The following is a 22,625-nucleotide window of genomic DNA, read 5'->3' as shown; positions in this document are numbered from 1 at the left end:
CAGGTCAGAATAGCTTTTCATTACTTGTTCTAAATGTCTTTGTTTACTGAAGGCCGCAATGTTTCATATTACACTTAACTGAAACATAAAATGCCTTCTCACTTGGAATTCTGAATTGAGATGAAGTCTTTATTCCTTAGGGAAAGATAAAATTCAAACATGATGATGATTAATGACTACTGTGACAAAAGTGCTTAAATTATTAATACAATTCTTTAAATATCATTGATCTAAAATAGAATTTTGTTGTTATTCTTTTAAGAACTTAAATTGATTAATTCAGGATCCTTGATTTACAGGGTACACAAATATAAGTTCTAATTCTTTATTAGATTCTCCGGTATTTGTTGAGTTAATCAAAGTCTGCATAACAAGTACTTATGGAAAATTTTGATTTAAAGCTCTTAAGAATCTAGGCTACCGCCAGACTTACCATAAACACTGGCCATGATACCCTAAGGTTTGTGAATGACAAACTTGGAACATAAATTACTTGTTATAGGAACAAATACTTCATTTGGTAATGCTTTGTTCATGAAAGAGTACATGCCAACTTCAGCTAAAGATTTGAAAAGATTTATTACAATATAAAGAAGACATGATTAATTACCCATATTCTATTTTTTTCCCTCTCCATCCCCTCTCTCTTTTCACCTCTGATTGAATTTTATGTTAAATTTCCAAACTCTTCCCTTACAAATTTAGGGGTCGGAAGCTAGATGAAAGATCATAAAATAAACTGTCATCCTTTTTTTTTTTTTTTTGGAGAATAAGGCAAAGAAGTTCCAATATCAAGGAAGAACAAATTCATTAATTCTTAGGCTTGTAAATTAGCATTACATTTAAAAAGGCCATGAGCAGAGACCCTAAAACATACAGTTCCAAAAGACCTGCAGTGTATGAGAAGAATTATGATGATTGAATTATTCAGCAAATATTCTTTCCTCTCCCCTCCTTGAGTGCAGAGTAGACTTCCCTGACCTGTTGATGTTGGGTGATGTGACAGTCATAAACATTTGAAAAGTGCTTGCTTGGATGAAGCTTGCCATCTTGAACCTCTACCATTGCAATGCAAAGAGCCTGCCCCAGGTAGCTGGCTCTCCCTTCAGCCTGAACTCTGAAATAGACACATGTGGAAACCTGAATTCAACTTTTGGGAAGGAGCAAAGCCCACTGGATCCTCACCTTCAAACACAGCATCCTAGCTGAGTACAGCCAAGATCAACCAAACCAGTCCTCAGACATGAGAGTGAAAACAGTGATTATAGCTTTAAACTATTAAGTTTGGGGATAGTCTGTCATGAAGCAATAGCTGACTTACATAAGAATTAATGAAAATCATCCAAAACCTCCAGAATTTGCTCTATGTTTGGCAAACCAACCTTCACTAAAGTTTTCTGATGCATGGAATTATACTTTAAACTGAATTTGCTTGATAATTCTCTTTTGGTAAATAAAACTAATTGGGGGGTATCTGGGTGACTCAGTTGGTTAAGCATCCGACTCTTGATTTTGGCTCTGGTCATGATCTCAGGGTCGTGATACCAAGCCCCACATCAGGCTCCATGCTTGCTGGGCATTGTGCCTGCTTGGAATTCTCTCTGTTCCTCTGTCCTTCCCTGCTCGTGCTCTTTCTTTCTCTCTAAAATGGATAAATCTTTAAAAAAAAAAAACCCAAAACTAATTGTCATTTTTCATAGTTATTTGTACTTCCTTAATTTTTTTTCGGATGCACTCATTTTCAGCATGTTGATTTTAAGCATCTTGGGCTGAAATTTGAAGTTAATATTCAAAAAAATAATATCACTAAGAGTAAGTGTCTCAAATTAATGTACCATCTGGTCTATAGTATCACTAATAGTAAGTGTCTCAAATTAATTTGCCATCTGGTCTAACTTTACATATATATTCATAAAGATACATATATTCACACATACATACATAAAGATACACACATCATCATGCATGAGACACTTTAATAAAGATATCTAAAGATATATGTAAAGTTATACCAAATCTTATTTCCCATACTGTTCTAGTATATTTGTTGAACTTTTGATTCATTTAGTATATATATAAAATGAAAATGAAAACAATATATAAAATGATCTTTTTTCATTTTTAATTTTTAGTACTGAATCATTTTATTTGGCTTTAATGGAGATAAAATAAAAATAGCCAAATATACTTGACTATGCAAGTTGTTTTATTTTTTTTTATGTCACATTAAAAAGAAAAGTACCTGGAGTGATGTTTTCTCTACTCTGTAATTTGGTCCAAGCAGTACAACTAATTCCATTGCAATTCAATACTTACTGAGCGCCTACTATTTGCAGTGTTGTGTATTGAGTTATGTGGGAGACAGAAAGATAAATTTATAGATCTTGCCACCAAGGTGTTCAGTTAGTAATTAAATAAAGATCTCCATTCCTGAAAAGATCAGGCAAAAAGGCACAGAGAGACTTCACAAGAAAGCTACAATCTCATAAATGCAGATGTATTAGACTTCTTGAATCAAAAATAAAAACACAACACAAAGTCTTCTCTCTAAAATCATCACTACCACCACCACTAATAACAGCAAAAAAAAAACAAACCAAAAATATTTAAAATGTTTAAATATTACTGCTTAAAAATTAATAGTGTAAGGTATATATCTTTTTTTGTCATGATAAATATTAAAAATAATTTACCTAGGATGGCTGTACATCTCTGAGTCCTCTGTAACATTATCTTAGACCATGTTTTATATAAAGCTAATGTTCCATCTATTCATAGGTATGTCATAAAGTATTTGGAGATCTGATTAAAAGCTTTATTATAAGTAACTATTTTATGACATAGTAATGGGAGATACTAACATATTACCTCACCAGATAAAATAATATCATTTGTTTTTGATGTTTTGGTTCCTTTTAGTTTTAGCCTGTCAGAAAACATTCACTTGGCTTAAAATACTGTTTATTATACCACAGTCTCTAAAAGTTTAAGTAATGTTGCTCCATTCTGGACATCTGGTTATCAGAAGAAAAGAAATGGCTGCCAGGTTCATGTCCTTAAGTCACTGAGACAACGGGTATAACCATTATCCAGAGAGTAGGCATATGACTTTTTCAATTCATAGGAGGAAGAAACTCTAGTAAGAATGTTTTAAACTTAACTATAATGACTGATAACATCATAATAAATGATAAAAGAGGCCCTGCGTACTTATTGTTTTTCCTGCAGATCCATTGCTCGCCATTCTCCATGACTTTGGACAATGGGAAGCACAAGAAGGAGAAGCAAGGCAAGGAGGAATGTGAACTGAGCTACTTATTCCCCTGACTCTCTTCCTGTGAGGAAGTAGGGGGTTCTTGGTGGGCTCCTGTGTCTATCAACCAAAGGGCACATCCCCATTTAACTTGCTTGTTGGCTGGTGCAAATGCCAGAAGGGTCATGAATAATGATCTGCAACCTAGTCTGGTAATGATGTCAAGCTCATCCGGTATTCCAAGTATGGGATCTCTACTGAAACAAGTCAGCAAATCAACAATGCTCCCTCATCCCATTTCAATCAACAAAGATGTCAAACGGTCTGCATTCACTGGCAGGGGTGATGGTATATTTTATTGCCTCACTCCAAGGACTAGGTCAACTTTCCCACTCTGTTGTGATATTGTCTGGAGGCTCCCCAAGCAAGCAGAACATCAAGCTGCTCCATGCATTTACTCAATACTCCTCACAGGCCCATTTCTGGGTGTGTTATTTGCTTTCTGCCTGGTTACTGACTGATACAAATATTTTACCTTTTCCGTGTCCCAGACAGTGAGTGACAACTTAAAAAGATGATGATGAAAATAGAAAAACATATTTAAGTTAGTGGCTTAAACTATTATATTCCACTTACCAAAAGAGTCTGAGAGAACCACATCCTTTTCAAGCAGAGATACTGGAGAAGGTTTGTTGAATGCCAAACGGTGGAAGCTGACTGAGGCGTCACAGACAGCCCCGGGGAACCCAATGCTCCACTCGGCTTCTTGAGTGCAGTGAGAAGGGTCCAGTAGTGAGCTGTGTGGAATGACGGTGTGTCCTCTGTGACCTAGCAGATGGACATAAACAGCATGTTTCCTATACCATGTAGGAAAACTAAAAAACAAAACAAAATCCCAAACTGTCTACGACATCTAGTGACTATGACCCATAGTACCAGTAACAAAATCTAAANGGTTCTTTTTTTTTTTTTTTTTTTTTTGGCATGGGACAAGAGGAGCTCATGCAGAGGCTTTGCAGTGGACTCTTTGGTCAGGGAGCTTATTGTAGATGTAGCTGAAACACAGGATCTGAAGTGCCCATGAGAGCCAAATAGGGGATGGGAAGTAGGATAAGTAACTTGCTCAAGGACACACAGAAGGATTCAAATCCAGGCAGTCTGACCATAGAGTCCATACTCTTAACCAATGGACTACAAACTAGCATTAAATATCTAAGCTGAATTAGATAAACTGATAAAAGTTACACAAAGTTTTGTATCTTAGAACCACCCAAATGTTCTCCCTCTTAGAGCCACAATTAGAATAGTAGGCAAAAGTCAACAACCACAGCTGAGAACTCAGCCTGTTCGAATATTGAGATGAATCTTACTCCATCTTACAAAGTCTATCAAAAGTAAATTGTCAGTATGTGTAGGATTTACTTGTCAGTTATCTCTTTGTGCAGAATCACACACATACATCCTTGCTATCTTATTTAGACAAATCTTTATTATTAAAAATGTGTAAAGACACTAAATTCTAGAAATTATGAATATTTACAAAAAATGTGGCATACTCTAAACTTGAAATGGCAAAAAATTTTTAACCTATAACTTACGTTGAATTTTATATTACAGTCATATTCTTTTAACTAATTTCAATTCACAATTTAGATTGGAAAGAAAAGGGTAACAGCAGGCCTGTAACTTACTCCTTTTCTTTAAAGTATTTTAGTAGGATATATCAAGTCTGCCTACATTGCTTCTGTAAATAAACTGGGGATATATACATTTATGGGGCATGACTGGCTGGAGAATTTGAGTAGTCATGTAAACAGCTTATTATTTGTATAATTAACTGAATATAAAATGAAGAAGTTCTAAAACTGAAATGATTTCCTTTTGTAGTCAATGTTTCCACAAATATTGTTAAGAATTTGCTGTTAAGGGGCACCTGGGTGGTGCAGTCGTTAAGCGGCTGCCTTCGGCTCAGGGTGTGATCCCAGCGTTCTGGGATCGAGTCCCACATCAGGCTCCTCCGCTAAGAGCCTGCTTCTTCCTCTCCCACTCCCCATGCTTGTGTTCCCTCTCTTGCTGGCTGTCTCTCTCTGTCAAATAAATAAATAAAATCTTAAATAAAAAAAAAAGAATTTGATGTTAATTCCAAAAGAAAGTGCAAATGCAAGAAGAAAGGATATTTTGGGAAGTTATGTTTGACAACTGGGGCATCTTCCAGAAAAGAATGTCTCATCTATGCCTAGTGTTGACCTATATCCTTAAATCATTTGCAAAGTTTGGTGCTGGGTAAGATCTGTGATTCATGTGAGTCTGCTTTGACAGTTCAACTCTGTTAACACACATATATTTCCAATGCATATTGTCAGAAATTAGAACATAACATTTACCTGTAAGTGAACCATCAACATCAATCAGTACTGCTTCATGTTCCCATCGAAAGCCAGCCTTGTTTGGTGTGTGAAAATACTGGATGTCAACAAATTTTGCACTCCAGCCTCCACATCTCTCATTACATACTCCAGTGATGGACGTCACTCCCAAAGCTACACAACTGGGACGGTCAAAGTTCATAAAGTGTACAGAAGATACAGTCAAGCCTTCACTAAATGGGAGAACCAGGCCTTTGCTTGTGCAAAACGCAGACCCCATTCCCAGTTCATCGAGATGCCCAACTATTTTGGCATTTTTAATCACTGCTCCATTGGTTTCACCCCATCCTCCAACATAAGGAGCCAGAATCCTCTTGGTTTCGATTCCAGCCTCAAAATTATTTACCATCACAAAGTTATGGAACTGAAGGGCACCTCCATTGACCCATTCAGCTCCTTTTTCACAATTCCAAGTAGTCAGTGAATTAAATATCGCAGGCACTGGCACGGTAGAAGTGCAAGATCCTGTCTGCATGGGGAAATATTCTTCAAATATCCACATTCCAAACCAACCTTGAGAATGAACAGTGTTGTTAAAGAATTCTCCGAGAGGAACTCTCTTTTGGCAAATGTTTCGGTCATAGGATGGCCCATCAGGGTGGTTGTTCATTCGGTACCAAAAGCCAAAGTGAGTGCCACCAGCTGCTGCATTGTGTCGTATGGTGTTGTTGGGGTTTGTTACCCAAAATGCAGCCGGGGTCACATCATCATTCAGAAGGCTAGTACTTTGCTGCACAAATACTGCCAAGTTATATTGCAAAATGTTGCCATGTTCAATACCATCTTCTATAAAAAATGCTCCTCCCTTGATATCATATATAATATTCCACTCCACCAGCAGGTGATGTGTGTTATGGATAGTCACGGCTCTGTTGTAGGCCTGGTGAATTGCACAGCCTCTTACATAAGACTTAAACTGTAAATCTCCAAGCAGGTGCCAATGTATTGGATAACGCCCCAACCGGAAAGCCTGGCCAGCATGGAAAATCTGTCAAGCCCAGAAATCATAGCAATTTAGTGATACACATAGACACATAATTTGCCCGGCTTCTATCTTCTTGTTTCAAAATAATCTCCAATTTTATAATAATTATTCGTAACACTTTTATATCTCCCATACTATTCACGTTTATCATTCGAAAATGTTACGTGACCTTCAACCCACATTGTTTTATTCAATATATATATATAACAGCCCATACTTGTTCCAAATGAATGAATGAACCAAAGCCATCTTTGAATTTTCTGCTTTTCACTTGTCTATTACTAAACTTCCATGTTTAGCAAAATAAAACCTCTTAAAGACTTATTTTTCTCCGTCACTTTCTTATATAATAATAAGAAACATTGCTTGAATGTTTGCCATGTGCCAGATACTGTGTTGTGTTGATCACAGATGTGACCCCAGCTCTGTGAAGTAGCCAGTGATCATCAATTTCACTCTTCAGATGAAGAAGCTGAAGTCCACAAAGGCTAAGTATCTTGTTCATGGTTATAAAACTCCATTTAAACTCAGGGTGGTCTGCTTCTACATTTGGTGCTGTTATTAACTACTGTGCTGCGCTTTCTTTCAATAGGCCGATGATCTAGTAATTTAATACAGAGGATGCCAGTGTGTGAGCATGTGTACAAGTGTGTGTGTGAGTGTGTGTGTGCGTGTAATATCACAGAAGGTTAGGAAGTAAAATGTTAGGGCACTTATTTTCATTCTTCAACTAAAAATTAAAAATTAACTATTATTAATAATTAATACACAGATTGACCCTGGCAACCTCACTCAGTCCATATGTCAGATATCACATATATGTAAGATATTCTAGGAGGAAGGAAGTTTCATAAAATACAGATGTTGACTCTATCACCCTCAATACGTTGTTCGCAGTCTAGGTGTTCCCAGTGTAATAGATTAATAGATTTTGCTCTCCCTCTCTCTCTCTCTCACACTCCTCCCATCCTTCCTTCTTTCCTTCCTTCCCTCCATCCTTCCTTCCTACATTCCTACTTTCCTCCCTTCTTCCCTTCCTTCCTCCCTTTTACTGAATACTTGACAAAAACTAGGCTAAACTCTGATTATATAGACTGAATATGAGTAACATACAGAGGGGCTCCTAATCTCTTGGAGATAACTTGCATCTTTATTCATTTATTTATATATGGATTCAATTAACAATCATTTGAGAACCTATTATATGCCAAGCACTGTTTCAGCCACATGAGAATCAGCAGAAAACCAGGAAGACAAAATCTCTGAAACTAACTGAATTTACACTCTAGAGGGAGAGATCGAAAATAGATATACGTCAGGAGCTGAGTAAATAAAGGAAAACAGGTGTGGGCAGTTATTTCATACAAAGATGGTGAGGGAAGTCCTCTCCTAAGAGAGAACACTTGAGGAGACACCTGACTGAAATGAATGTGAACTATACAAGCATTAGGTAGAGGAGCATTCCAAGCATCACGAAGAGCAAGTGCAAAGAACTTGAGACAGGAATATGCCTGACATGGTCAATCAGTACAAGGAGGCCCATGAAGCTAGCAGGCCATGAGCCAGGGGGAGAATCATAGGAGGTCAAGTCAGAGGCCCGCTGAGGGACAGATTGTGTGGGTCCTATGGGAAGGACTTGGGCTTTTTGATTTTGGTGTGATATGAAGCCATTAACAGAGTGCAACAAGATCTAATTTATACTTAAAAATTTGTATTTGGCTGTGTTGTGGAGATTCTATTGGAGAAAGGGTGGACACAGGATGATGAGTTAGGAGAAAATTATAGTAATCTAGGTTAGAGGGATTGGTGGCTTTGTGTGGGATCGGGTAGCAGTGGTAGAGAGAGAGTGGATGTGGGTCATTGTATTTTGTGCGCAGCGTGGATAGAACTTGATGATGAATTTGATGTGGGGTATGAGAAAAATAGAGAAACAAAATAGAGAATGATTAAATGGGTGAAAAATTGGGTGTATCAAAATTGTGTGTTTACTTATCTGTCTCCTCTACTAGATTACAAGCAGCATTTGGTAGACAGCTGGAGTTCAGTGCTTATTCATTGTATGAATAACCTTGGGCAAACCACCGTGATTTAACAATAATGCCTCTCACCTCTACATATTCTATTCTTCCAGTTACCATGTTAGCACCAGGTATGGGAGCATGAAACATAATGCAGCCTCCAAACTGGTCACTTCCTATTTCTTCTCCAAACTTTCCTTGGAAGCATGTCTGTGTAGCAAATTCACCTTTAAAAAATATTTTTTAAGACAACATAAGGAAAAACCATGGCAAAATCCTCTAATTATAGTAAGATTCCCCCATTATATCTTTTTATTCATATATATTTTTAATCTCATCCTGGGACATAATTATTTGCATTCACATCATTTCATCCTCTAGATAGTAAGAGAGGTAAGTACCTTGTCTTGTTTATCTTTGCATTTCCCAAAGTACCTATTAACGAATTTTTCAAAGAGACTCAATAAATATTTGAAAGGTTGAATGAATACTGATAAAGGTATGTTGTCTAATTATCTCTGAAGCTTTGCCCCAAAATTTGGGGATTAACATAATGCAATCTTATGGTTGTGTAGCACTAAAATATGTATTTTGACAATTCCTGTAACTATAGTAAGGGGGCAGAACAGGACATATTCTTTTTTTAAAGATGATCAAGTTAGGGGGCACCTGGGTGGCTCAGTTGTTAAGCGTCTGCCTTCAGCTCAGGGCATGATCCCAGAGTCCTGGGATCGAGCCCCACATCGGGCTCCTCTGCTGGGAGCCTGCTTCTTCCTCTCCCACTCCCCCTGCCTGTGTTCCCTCTCTTGCTGGCTGTCTCTCTCTGTCACACGGATAAATAAAATCTTTAAAAAAAAAATAAAGATGATGGAGTTAGGTTTCATGAACTGTAATCAAATGTAGGTTACTTGACACTGAATCCAGGGAGCCTTGTCTCATTTATCCCATTGAAGGAAACGCTATATTTAAGCTCTGTTTGCTGGTATCTAACTACATATCGGATTATAATGGTATTAGTTATTACATAAAAGTATCTATCTATCTATCTATCTATCTATCTATCTATCTATCTATCTACATACACACACAGGCACACACAGAAGAACTGCNAACTACATATCGGATTATAATGGTATTAGTTATTACATAAAAGTATCTATCTATCTATCTATCTATCTATCTCTCTATCTATCTATCTATCTACATACACACACAGGCACACACAGAAGAACTGTGGTAAGTTAAGCATAGCTATGGTATCAATTCTGTCTAACAACACCTGAGTGGAAGAGACACATGTCACTCCAGGACCAAAGTAATTAAGTGCTGTCGCTTGACCCCCCAGCCATCACATGAGTTCTTCTGTCCCAAGGGTCACAGAGGCGTCTGTTGAAGTGGAGCCTCCACCAGCCCAGATCCTGGAATCATTACAATGAGCATTTTGGGCACGTGCAGCATGAATGAGAAATAAATCTTTCTCATCTTAAATCACTGCCATTGGGGGCTTATTTATTACTAGAGCATAACCTAGCCTGGCAGTTTTCAACTGGGGGTAATTTTGCTCCCAGGGACCATTTCTGCAATGCCTGGAAACAATTTAAGTTGACAAGCTCTGGCTGCTAAAATTACCAGTGTCAAATCCATCAGGACATGCTGGAATTTTGTTACTCCACTCCACATTATCAGATCCTCTTATTAAAATATTTCTTGTAAGAATTCCAACTTCAGCTCTTGCTTCAAACAGAGTTCCGTCGGGGAGTGTGACCGTGATTCCCAAGTGCGTGTGATCCAGCGGAGTAGTTAGTATTATCTTCGTGCCATCGGCAGATACAGATGCGATCGTCCTTTTTTCATTCTCGCGTTGACTGTGTCTGTAAAATTTTAACAAAAAACTTTCAAGATTAACCTAAATCAACATAACCTTGTGTTAGTGCATTTGTCTTACGGTCTTTGAACACTTCATCTATAAAATAGGAAATTTTTAAATGTCATACAATATTCTGAAGAGGAATTTGAAGATGGTCTCTAAGTCTTTCTTTGAGTAACTGAATAAATTTTACAAATGCATTTCAATTAAATAAATATTTTCCAAGTGCTACAGTTATTCAGAGAACTATACTCATTCCTATAAAGTATTCAAAAGAACTATTTGTTTATAACTTTGAAGATCATACTCAATGGTTCTCAACTGAGGATGATTATATCCCGCCACGAGACATTTGGCAATGCCCGGGCACATTTTTGGTTGCCACAAATCAGGGGGTGCTACTGGCATCTTGTGGGGAGTGGCCAAGGATTTTATAGAAACATCCTTTAATACATAGGGCAGACCCACACAACAGGGACTTGTCAGGTTCAAAGTGTCAACAGCACTGAAGTTGAGAAACCCTTAGAGAGGAAGCCGCTGGAGGTTCTGGAGTAGGGAAAAGAAACGACTGAGGTGAAGTGTCGGATGTCTCATTTCTACCACTTCTTTTTTTTTTTTTTAAGATTTTATTTATTTATTTGACAGAGAGAGACAACGAGAGAGAGAGAGGGAACACAAGCAGGGGGGAGTTGGAGAGGGAGAAGCAGGCTCCCCGCTGAGCAGGGAGCCCTATGCAGGGCTTGATTCCAGGACTCTGGGCAGACGTTTCACAACTGAGCCACCCAGGCTCCCCCCTATACTTCAGTATACCTCCAAGTCCAGCCACAGCCAAAGGACTTATCAATCCTATAATACTCATTCATGTATTTGGTCGTTCAGCAAACATTTACTGAATGTCCCGCCTATTTTCTAGGCACAGAGCAAAGCATGCCAAGTAGAAAGTGACTTTCAGAGACGTGTGTCAGTGCCCAGTGGTATATTATCTACTAAAGCATGGGCGATGCAGTCAATGGAGGTAAGCTTAGGGGAGCTATTTCTGTGTCTTCCTGACATTCCCTTTAACTCTTCTCTCCCTTAACAAATCTTTCTTCTCTTCTAAATACCAGTTCAAATGACAATGTCACATGGGAACTAGGTAAAAAGTCACCTCTCGACTTCAGGGGTCCTTCTTCTGGATTCCCAGCACATTCTGCCTAATGTCCTGTCAGTGGTCACTGTTACCACACTGCGGTCCCCTCACCTCTGCTACTACCAGCCTATCTGCTGCCCTGTCCTTGCCGCTACCTGGCTGCTCCTCTAGGTAAGGCTTCTAGAAAGCAAGTCATTTTGTAGGCTGAGCACTTAGGACACTACCTGGCACCACTCACTAACAGTGTTTGATGGATTCAACAAATTAATGCAGAATGAATTTGTGACAGGGTGAAAATAGAGGAATGGAGCCCAGATAGGAAGGTGATGTCATATTCCAGGTGTGAGGGACAGAGTCGAAATTAAACTGAGAGCAGGGAAAGAGGATAGAAGAGACGTTGCAAGGGCAGAACCCAAAGAACCTGGTGATGTGCAGGAAATGAAGGATGCTGGTAGTCAGAAAGTCACTGGGAAAGTTTTTGTGAAGATCAAAATTATACTATAGGGTTTTAAGGGGAAAAAATGGATAACAAAAATGCAATGAAAAAATGGGCATAATATTTAGTCAATTTCATAATTTTTTTAAAAAGACAAAATAGGGGTGCCTGGGTGGTGTAGTTGTTAAGTGTCTGACTCTTGGTTTTGGCTCAGGCTGTGATCTCAGGGCTGTGAGATCAAGCCCCGAGTTGGGCTCTGCACTCAGCACAGTCTGCTTGTGACTCTCTCTCCTTCTCCCTCTACCTCTCCTGCCCCCACTCTCTCTCACTCTCCATCTCTGTAAAAAAAAAAAATCTTTAAAAAAATTAAAAAATAAAAAGATTAAATGAAAGTGGCTAGAAAGGATAGGAGAATAAAGGTGTTTCTCATGATAGTGAGTGGATGGAGAAACCCACAAGTCCAAAAGACCCCGGGAAGGAATTGTGCGGAAAGGAAGCCGGGGGAGTTGAGGATGAAGGGTGCTCGAACTAAGGGTGTATCAATAGCACAAGATCCCATAGGTGGTACAGAAAAGGGGTTTAGGCTGGTCTCTCCCAAGTTCTCTTGGATTCAGATGATACAGAGATTTCTTTGAGAAGTTTCTGCAAAGCATCCTTTGTGTTATGTACACCTAAATACACTTTTCATTCCTTTGTAATAATACTTAACATTTATTTTAATATCTAACATTTACATAGCACTTACTTTGAGCCAGTTCCTCTCTAAGTGCTTACACATACTAACTCATTTAATTCTCACAATAATTCTGAAATAGATACAAAGAGCGTTCCAGTTTTACTGAAGCACAAACAAATGAAATAATACGGCTGCAGGACTCGTAAGTGGTATTGCTGGGAGGTGGACCCAGCCTGATTAATTTTAGAAGTAATATTCTCAACCACTGCTTTACAAATTCTCAAATACAACTTACAAATGAAATCGTGAACAGTGAGATAAATTTAGTGGGAAATTTCTTAATTTTTGTTTCTTAAAAATAAATATCCCTCAGCTAAATTCTCAACTTACCCTCTTATTTCATATAGAAAAGCTATAAATGAGAACTTTCTATTCTTTTAGTAAGCCCTGTCATTTTGCTGCTTTTTATTTTGCCATTATGTAATTAAAATTTCTTTCAGAGGCAGAAATAAAAGGGCACTTATAAAGCTATGTATATATTTAACTCTCCCTAACATCTGCAAGTCTTTTTTTAACTTGGAAAATGGCAAACTCAAAATGCCATCTTGAATTTTAATTCTAAATTGAGTCACGACCTTAACATAATTTAGCTGTTTCTTATCATAAATCACTATTTGTTACCTGATAAGCATAACCATATCCAATTTTGCTACTACCCATACTTTGAACAAGAAAACAAAAATACAGCTGCTCTTGCTCTCTTTCCCCACCAATATTCTGTGTAGCTATATTACTTTTGTTCCTTTTATTTCTTGCTTGTTAATACATATAATTAAACAGAAATTAAAGGTCATAAGCTGTTTCAATTGTAAAATGTCAGGCATGGAAAAGGTTATGTTAATCATCATTCATTCTATAATAATTTTCTCTCTGATTCGATCATTACTAACAATCTTACTCCACGGGAACCACTGCCAAGACTGTAAGATATGAAAGAGTTCACTAGCTGCTTTCAACTGTGTTCTTTGGCAACCCCAAATAAAGCAGTTCATTTACATTTTTGCATTCATTAATGTGTTTAGCTAAAGCTCTAAGTCAGAGGTTTCTAAATGACTTTTAATAGCAGAATGTTTTTTCCAGCAAAATCTTATATGAGAATCTAACCATGAAAAATATTTCATTAGTATACATTTTATAGGTTCAAATTTATACTTTTCCTTATTATAAATCAATCAATGAAAAGAACACACTGGTGTTCAACCCAACATTAACATTTGACAAATACGTACTTGGCTGTTCACATTTCTTTATTAGAGCTTTCAAATTTAAATCAAATAGTTGTGGACTTTCTGAACAACCCTTTTTTACATAGTTTAAAAAATCTCCGTCCTAAATTAAAATGATCACTCCCAGAAGACATCATACCTGTGACCTGTGCTTGCAATTACAATCTTATCTCCTGGTTTCCAAGTTACCACTTCTTGTAAAATCAAAGTTCTCTCCCCTGCCTTTGCAGTATGAGCCAGACGAGTCCAGATCACAGAAACAGGCAGACCTGGAGCCAACATACACACTGAGTATTTCTGAAGATGCATTTTCTTGCATAGCGAGAGCTTTATGCATTTTAAATTTTTGCCTGGATTGAATAAATTTTGGGAAGTCTCATTTTACCTTAGCATTTGATACCTTTCTCAAAAAACAAAAAGGAATATTTAGAACGTTTGCTTTATAAAAGTAACAGGTTTATGATAACATGTGTGGGTCTACAAAACTAAAAAACATCTGCCTGCCATGATATACTCCACTTAAAACAATCTTCTTTATAGGAACACAATATAAACATGGTGTGATACTATTGCTAAAATGGGCAGAGGCCTCTTATCTTTGCCATTGTAGATCTAATCGCTTAAACTGGTAATCTAGAGACAAATGAAATGTGTAAATTTCTGAAAATTATATTAGGATATTTATGTAGCACAATGCAGGACAACAGTTATCATCATAGTAGGGATGTTTATACATTCTAAATTTATAAAAGAAATAGTTTATTTCAATATAGAAGATTTCAATAGAAAAAGGATTCACACCATGCTTCCTTTGAATAAGTAAACCTGATACCTCAAACAGGACCGTAATCGTTTTTATTTCCTGACACATTTCCAGAATATAGTTATATAAAAGTACAACTATAAACTTAAAGTTATACTTTAGAAAAAGCCTTTTTAAAAATACAAATATAAGAAGCTACAATCTTTGCTTCCAGACTTAGTGCTTTTTTATATAGATAAGTGAATGCAGTAAACAATCACTACATACAAAGTGCTAAAACAGGCAAAAGGTGTTATGGGAACATATGGAAAGGAATAAGCAGAAAGGTATAGAGAAGACCCAGAAGGGCTTCACCAGGAGTGACCTTGGTTGTAGTCTTGGTAGTCTGAGGGGCTGACCTGGCCTGCTAAGGGGAGGGCAGAGATAAAGGGGGATGCATAAAGACAGGAGAAGCCTGGCAAGTTTTCATTCAGAGAGAATAATCAAGAGAATTATCTCTGGTTTTCTGGCTAGTATCTCCTGGACCAATTCCCTGAGCCCTTTTGGCTGTCCTACCATGCAGATCCAGGATTCCCTCTCGCACGGCCAGAGTTTTGGCACCGTATACTGGGAGTTCAGGAGATCGCAGGTGTCCATGCAAAGTAATGACTGCCCTGTGTTGAAATGGTGATGCTTCCGTCCCAATCTGCAAGGCGTTTCACAAGCATCATTCAAAAAGTTAAAACCTAATATCCACAATTCTAACCACTCGAAAGCCATCCTTTCTTTTGAGAAACTGATTGTTCAGTTATCCCACAGTTCCTTTCTTATGACAGATAAACCTTAAATTTTCTAGGCAGCCGAGTACACTATGTCAGATCTTTGGAAAGAATACTGATTGACTTTAGCCACACCTCAGAGCAATTTTTTTTTCTGTTCTACTTAAAATTCTGCTCTGTTATAATACACTATTATCTTTCCATTAAAAGCACAGGAATACTCTGGGAAACTTTTCCCCCAGAAAAAGGATTTCAGACTAATAACAGAGACATATATAAAGAGAAATTTATGAGAGTTTTTTTATAATTCACTATCCATTTTACACATGATATTTCACAAAGAAATGGAGAGAGGTTACTGATGATTATATATTAGGTTCTCTCATATACCTGAAGAATGCCTCCGTCTGTAATTAGAATATTTTCTGCCTGCAGTTCAATGTCAGCTTCATCAAATATTAGAGTCCCACCTATGAACCATACAATTTTGAAATACAACAAAAGGAAAATTATCATTAAATGCTATTTATTAAATTATACATAAAAAATTAATTTCTTTTTCTTATCTGCTATCATTTTGCATGTCACTTAACTTCAGCTCTTTGGAAACATAAAGTATAAAGGCTTCAGAAAAAACCCAGGAGTTGATTAGAAAATTAAATCCCTAGGCAGATGATTTTTCCTTGATCCTTGTTATTTTCAGTGGGCTTTTAAAGAGTGCAGCTACATAAATTAAAGTTCTATAAACACAGAGCCTCAAAATATAAATTAAGAACAAAAACAATTAAAACGAAAGAAAAGCACTTTTTGTAGAAATCATTATAATGCTGACATTACCTCTGAACTGTTATCCACTAATCTGCACTAGCAACACCTATAGCCTGATTGGCATTAAAGACTATGCTAAGATACATTCTTATGAGACTGATGTAAATTTGTGAACATAAAACTTTACTTGTCCAAAGGTCCAGTAGCTCATAACGTCAAAAAATTGAAACACTACTGTTATCCCAGAAGTTCAAACAAAAACAAAACATAAAGGCCTTTGAGCAGCTAAAACCATTATGGCAAAATTTATACATGAAAGCCCAAGGCATTTTACTCTTGCCAATCATTATTGCTTTTACGTGCAATTACAAGAGTTCTGCTTATTTAGTCTTCTACAGTAATAACAGAATATCAAGAAGCAGAGAGAACCCCAAGTACAATGAAAGCATGTTCAAAGGCAAAGGTGAGAATCACAACTGGCATCCAATGGGAGTCAGAGGGTCATTTAGTATAGAATTTAGCAAATCTCTATGATTTTATAACCCCTGGGGCCCACTAACCCAGTCTTTTTCCAAATGGGAAATACTTTTCACTATTATGATCCACCACAAGCTCGTAGGCATATGCACATATGCATACACATATTGTTATTAAAACAAAAGTTTCATAAAACATTTACCTTTAAAAGATGCTTACCCATAAAAATGCAAGACATTCTGATATTTTCTTTTCTATTTCCTTAAAAGATTCTGCTTCCAACACACTAAATAATTGCATACCACAAACAGATTCTAATGCTCAATTTAAAGGACACAGTACTACGCGTTGCATTAAAAACCTCATACCACTATGGATATTCACAGTCATGAGTTTTAGTTAAATTTACTTTACAAAAATAAGCCATAGACAGAATCTAATAAGCAGACTTTCAGAAATTTACCCTGAATAAGCAACATTTTCAAGATAGGTGTATTTTGATCCAGCAAAATTGTCTGTCCTTTTGTAATAACAACTAGAGACCCTTCCTCTGGGGGAGATTTTCCTCCCCATGAGAAGTTGGAGGACCACGCATCAACATACAGGAAGTCAGAATCATCCTGTAATAAAACATGAGAGACTTTTAAATTGAGAGTTTTTATCAGAATTCCTCATTCAATTTCTCAAAAACGAAGACATCTAAGCCAGTAAACACGTTAATTAGTAATAAAGTATAATCTACTTTAAATGTGATAGCTGCCTGTTGGTTTATTTCCCAATAATAGTGAAGTAGAAAAATCAATTACCAATTGATTCAATCCAGAATAATTCAAAACCTGAAATCATAAAATGTTAGTAATAAGCAACAAAAACGTGTAACTTTAAATTTAGTATAGTTACATCTCAGTTATTTTTTGGAGACATTAACATTTCTATTGTGATGATGACTATACTCAACAGAGCTTTTACCAGTCTGGCCATGCCCATGCTTCTGATGCTGACATGCACTGGAGCCCACCCTGAAGAGATGTGGGCATTTGTCATACAGATGATATATGTCTTGTTGGAATATTCAACATCACATTTGGCTTTGGCTATGGTGATGAGAACATCTTGCATGTTTTCGCTGTAAAGAAAAAAGGGGGAAAACAAAACACTGATGTTTTTTCTCAAATTTCTAGGTCACACTATCAAACACTCTTACTGATATGCATTATTGCAAAAATAATGACCTTACTCTATGATCCATCAAAGTGCAGACTGACACTTTTTTCAGTAGTAAGACTTCAAAATATTTGTTGAGAAAAAAGTAAACAAAAAGATTAAAAAGCCAGGAAGTAAAACTCTACAAATTAGCAGGCATTCCAATGCTGGAGGAAAACTGCCTGGGTTCAATTTATTGAGAGATGCTTTGTTAGTCTCTAAAGAGCCACTTTTATAAAAGACTTTCAGGGATCCTTTTGTTTATGTGATATTTTCACCACATTCAAAGACTTTATAATTTAATATCCATGTAAAAATGCAAGTCCAAGGTCTTGAGAAATTATGGATTTGAGGAATTAAAACTGCCTCCTATGATTTAAACGATCTGGGGTTTTGAAGTCAGCCTTATCCCCTTGAAGAATGATGACAGTGCAGTACATAAATTTGAGCCAAATAATGAATATGCTTTGGAAGAAGGAATCTGGCTAGTTACAATGAAATGGAGGTGACGTATGAAGACATGTTTCATTGACCCAATGAAGCAGATCATGGTTGGTGATGAGATGGTGAGGGAAGCATAACAAGATGTGATTTATTCCTGGGATCTGACTAGGATTTGGCGCAAGTTATTTAACCTCTCTAATTTCGGTCTCCTAACTATAAAATGGAATAAAAATATCTAAGAGGGTAAGGCAGAAAGTTTCCATGGGGTAAGAAGGTGCCGGACACGGAATAAGTCCCTGATAAATGTTAGCTATTAGTATGACGATGTGCCTAAAGCATGACTTTTGAGCAGATGGGTACACATTACATGACTATATTTAAGCACTGTTCTTACACATGAGAAAGCAGGAGTGATAGTGTGAGCCCGCGTATACGCACTAATGTACGTGTGCGAAGACAGTACCTGAAGCCTGATCCCGTGATTGTAAGTCTGGTGCCCCCTGCGGTACTGCCTCTCTTGGGATATATTTCAGTGATGAGTGGAGTGAGTAACATAGTATATGTAAAAGGAGTCGTGGACTGTGACAAATCCTTCCCATTGACCACACTCACTTCACAGGCTTGCTCAGGTCCTCTGCCTAGGAGAAGAGGATTGAACTGAGGATAGTTCTGCCATCAGGCCCTTACTCATTCCCAAAACCCCAAAACATTTTACATAACATCTTCCTTTTCCTGAAATCACTTCCAATATAAACAGGCTATAGGGATCTCTAGCAATGGCCAAAAACATCACAAAGTTCATGCACATTATTGAAGGGAAAAAAACCTTAGACCATTCCTTGGAGCCTCTTGGTGCAGACAATTCTGCAAACCTCCCTGCGTGGGGTTCCAGCCCTAGAGGATCCAACACTGTAAATCAGAGCAGGAAAGGAGGAAGAACTGCTAAGGCACACACATGGGTTGTGCCAAGGAGTGACAGCTGGAAGCAAGATGTGAGACAGGAAAGGCACAGACACACAGTGCAAAAGTGTACAAAGAAGAAGCAGAGCTGGTGTTAAGACAACCCAAAAACCTCGACAAATCTTGACAGCACTGCTGCGTTTCTTTAAAAAACCAGCATATAAACTGATGTTCAAATGATAAGTAAGCTCATTCACAAAAATGTTATATTTACTTCAATATTCTTAAAGAAGTCAGAAAAGAGGGGCACTTGGGTGGCTCAGTCGGTTAAGCACCTGCCTTGGGCTCAGGCCTGATCTTGGGGTCCTGGGATTGAGCCCTGCGTTTGGGCTCCCTGCTCAGTGAGGAGTCTGCTTCTCCCTCTCCTTCTCCTTCTTCCCCTTACCCTGCTCAGGCTCTCTCTTTCTCTCAAGTGAATAAATGGAATCTTTTTTTTTTTGAAGTCAGAAAAGAAGTCAAAATGTTTAGAAAAGTTTCATCAGATTTTGTTAAAAAATGCATATAAACCCTATCTTTTATTCACCTAGAGCATTCCTTTTGGTTCTTCTTAAATTTCATTAGGTAATTAAAATTTGTTGTACACTTAAAATGTCAGATAGTTAAACTTCACAATAACCCAAGAATTAGGGTTAATAATATCTCCATTTAATAGATGGACAAAATGAAACGGAGGAGTTTAATTACTTAGCTGAAATGACATAGTAAGTGGCAAAATGAGACTTGGGGGCTCCTGAGAGCCTGGGCTCTTAACTGCTAAATAATAAGAGTAATAATAATGACAACAGCAAGTCACATATCATGTTTCAGATAGCATTCCATCCACTTTACATACATTAACTTACTAAACGTCATAATAATCCTATAAAGTAGGCGAAAGTGATAATTCTCACTTTACAGATGAGGAAACACTGAGGCACAGAGAGGTTGAATAACATGTCCAAAGACACAGCTTGGGTTTGAATCTGGCCATGCATTCTCAGGGTTTATACTCATAACCATTATACTACCCTATCTTAAATGGAAACTAATCGTTCAATAGGAATTAAAATGTGTTCTCCATTCGGCATGCTCCATTTATGCGATAAACTGAAACACTGCAATTTATTATAAACAATTCAACCAGCCCAAATGTTATGAATCTTGCAAGACATATAAACCTAGAAAACAAAGATCTGAAGAAATTGTTTAAAATCAATATAGTCATAAAGGTGATTCAACTGCCCCCAAAACACAAAAACTTGGAATAAGAATTAGACGCTGATTTCTTTAACATTAACCATGTCTCAAACACTGCCATTCTTTGCTCTGACTACTCACCATCATTACGTGGAATTTGACACAGTAGTGTTGTGCAATCAGATTTAAGCCTGTCAACTGCACATTCTGAGCCACACACTAATATAATTGAGGTCTGTGGATTAAAGCCGATGCCTGTCACAGTCATGGTCTGACCACCACCGAAGCTCCCTAGTGAAGACACACAAGAGGGAAAAACATAGCTAATGAAAAGAAAACCTCCTCTGTGTGTTTATTTTAAAACTTGAATTCAGGAAGTAAGTTACACTAAATGAAATAATTCTTAGAACTGAAGTTTATATTATATTATATTATATTATATTATATTATATTATACTATCCTATATTAATGCAACTGAATGTCTTTTGATTATAGTCTTCTAACACCTTTACTGAATAAATGTTACATTCCATCATTTATTTAAACTACTTCTAGGGGCTAAAATTTTATTTAAGAGAGATTTCAAAAAGAATTTCAGAGTAGTCAAAAGATAAATGTAAAATTACTATTGATTTAGAAGTACGTTGGTTATACTTTCTTAAGGTTTTAACTACTAAAATAATTTTCAAATAGAAAAGATACCTATTTATGTATTCATAACTACAAGTTAGTGATGTCTAAACACGATTTTACAAAAAATTTTCATATATAATCTGGACATTTTAAGTAGGATTAAATTTGAAGTTAATTATATAACACTAAGAGAAATATAGGCCATAAAAGAATATGTAGAGATAATTAGTTGAGACACATGCATGCTTATTTGATGCATAAACAAAAATATTTTAGTGTGTTATAGGAACTACAAATTTTAAGTGTTTGAAAAATATTTTTTTTCCTAAATAAGGTAAGTATTTACTGAAACAATATAAAATATTTGTAGGTTCCTGCACATTTATGTCTACCTTGGCTTGGATGAATATTTTGAATAGCAAGTGGGTATTCAAACACAACTGTGGACACAGCAAAGCCTTTTGTCTTATGAAGCATCGTAACAGGAAAAGTGCCACCAGCATGATCTCCAGTGGTGCACTGCAGTACACTGTCATTGACCATGGTTACATTACACGGAATGTTGTCTATCATCACCGAAATGTCCAAGATATCAATACCAAAATTAGATCCAGTGATCTGAATTTTGGTTCCTGGTGGACCTTTTAAAAAAAAAGCAAACAATATATCTAAATTCCAGAACTTATACATGCATTTAAAGATATACCTAATTACTCCCATAAACAAAATAATATCCAGTATTTCAAAGCTAATATAAATATTAACAAAACACAAAGTTGGGCTATACCATATGTTACAATCTACAGTATATTTACAATAAGTTATCTCAACATTAATTATTTCCCAGCCCTTCTGTCCATTCCACTGCATTGTTATTCTGCTGCTATTGTTAATGTTAGTTCAGGCTCGTGGAGAAGAGGAAAAAAAGGAAAAGGGAAGATTCAGAATCAGGAAGTATGAATGTCTCAGCACGGGTGGTGGGTTGGAGTGTATTTTAGGGATGGGGCTTACTATTTTTTATTTTTGGTACTTCCCTGATATTGGTAACTCTTTTGAGGATGGATTAGTTTCCTTAATTTAAATATTTTCAATATGTATACTTGATAAATTATGATAGATAAGTAATTAGATATGAGATAGTATATATAGAAATAAGGAATTAATTTAAAGAATTATAAATGAATGTTGACATTGATGCCTTGAATAAATGTACATAGAACAAAGTACTGCAATTCTTCTGTTCCCTTCCTTCCTCCTTTTGACAAAAAATGCATTGAGGGCATTAAACACAAAGAATTTTTCATAGGTCATCCAAATGAATACCTACATACCTAAATAATAAGTGAATAGGTACAAATCAATGTAA

The 22,625-nt window shown here is 36.7% G+C and overlaps 1 protein-coding gene across 1 annotated transcript in view; it reads right to left on the bottom strand.

Moving 5' to 3' along the window:
* The window catches only part of PKHD1L1 (PKHD1 like 1), a 165,871-nt gene that overhangs the window by 74,780 nt on the left and 68,466 nt on the right, over nucleotides 1–22,625 (bottom strand). The window contains exons 39-50 of the mRNA XM_034668487.1: nucleotides 21,652–21,900; nucleotides 20,767–20,916; nucleotides 18,953–19,127; nucleotides 17,812–17,968; nucleotides 17,306–17,462; nucleotides 15,988–16,067; nucleotides 15,395–15,524; nucleotides 14,216–14,345; nucleotides 10,312–10,553; nucleotides 8,773–8,909; nucleotides 5,638–6,667; nucleotides 3,890–4,081 (exon numbers count right to left, since the gene is read on the bottom strand). Of these exons, the coding sequence (XP_034524378.1) occupies nucleotides 3,890–4,081; nucleotides 5,638–6,667; nucleotides 8,773–8,909; nucleotides 10,312–10,553; nucleotides 14,216–14,345; nucleotides 15,395–15,524; nucleotides 15,988–16,067; nucleotides 17,306–17,462; nucleotides 17,812–17,968; nucleotides 18,953–19,127; nucleotides 20,767–20,916; nucleotides 21,652–21,900 (2,829 nt within the window). The remainder of the gene's footprint in view (nucleotides 1–3,889; nucleotides 4,082–5,637; nucleotides 6,668–8,772; nucleotides 8,910–10,311; nucleotides 10,554–14,215; nucleotides 14,346–15,394; nucleotides 15,525–15,987; nucleotides 16,068–17,305; nucleotides 17,463–17,811; nucleotides 17,969–18,952; nucleotides 19,128–20,766; nucleotides 20,917–21,651; nucleotides 21,901–22,625) is intronic.

The sequence above is a fragment of the Ailuropoda melanoleuca genome, chromosome 9, assembly GCF_002007445.2.
Source record: "Ailuropoda melanoleuca isolate Jingjing chromosome 9, ASM200744v2, whole genome shotgun sequence".
Lineage (NCBI taxonomy): Eukaryota > Metazoa > Chordata > Mammalia > Carnivora > Ursidae > Ailuropoda > Ailuropoda melanoleuca.
The sequence above is the reverse complement of the archived record's forward strand: the minus strand, read 5'-3'. Positions and strand labels throughout refer to the sequence as shown.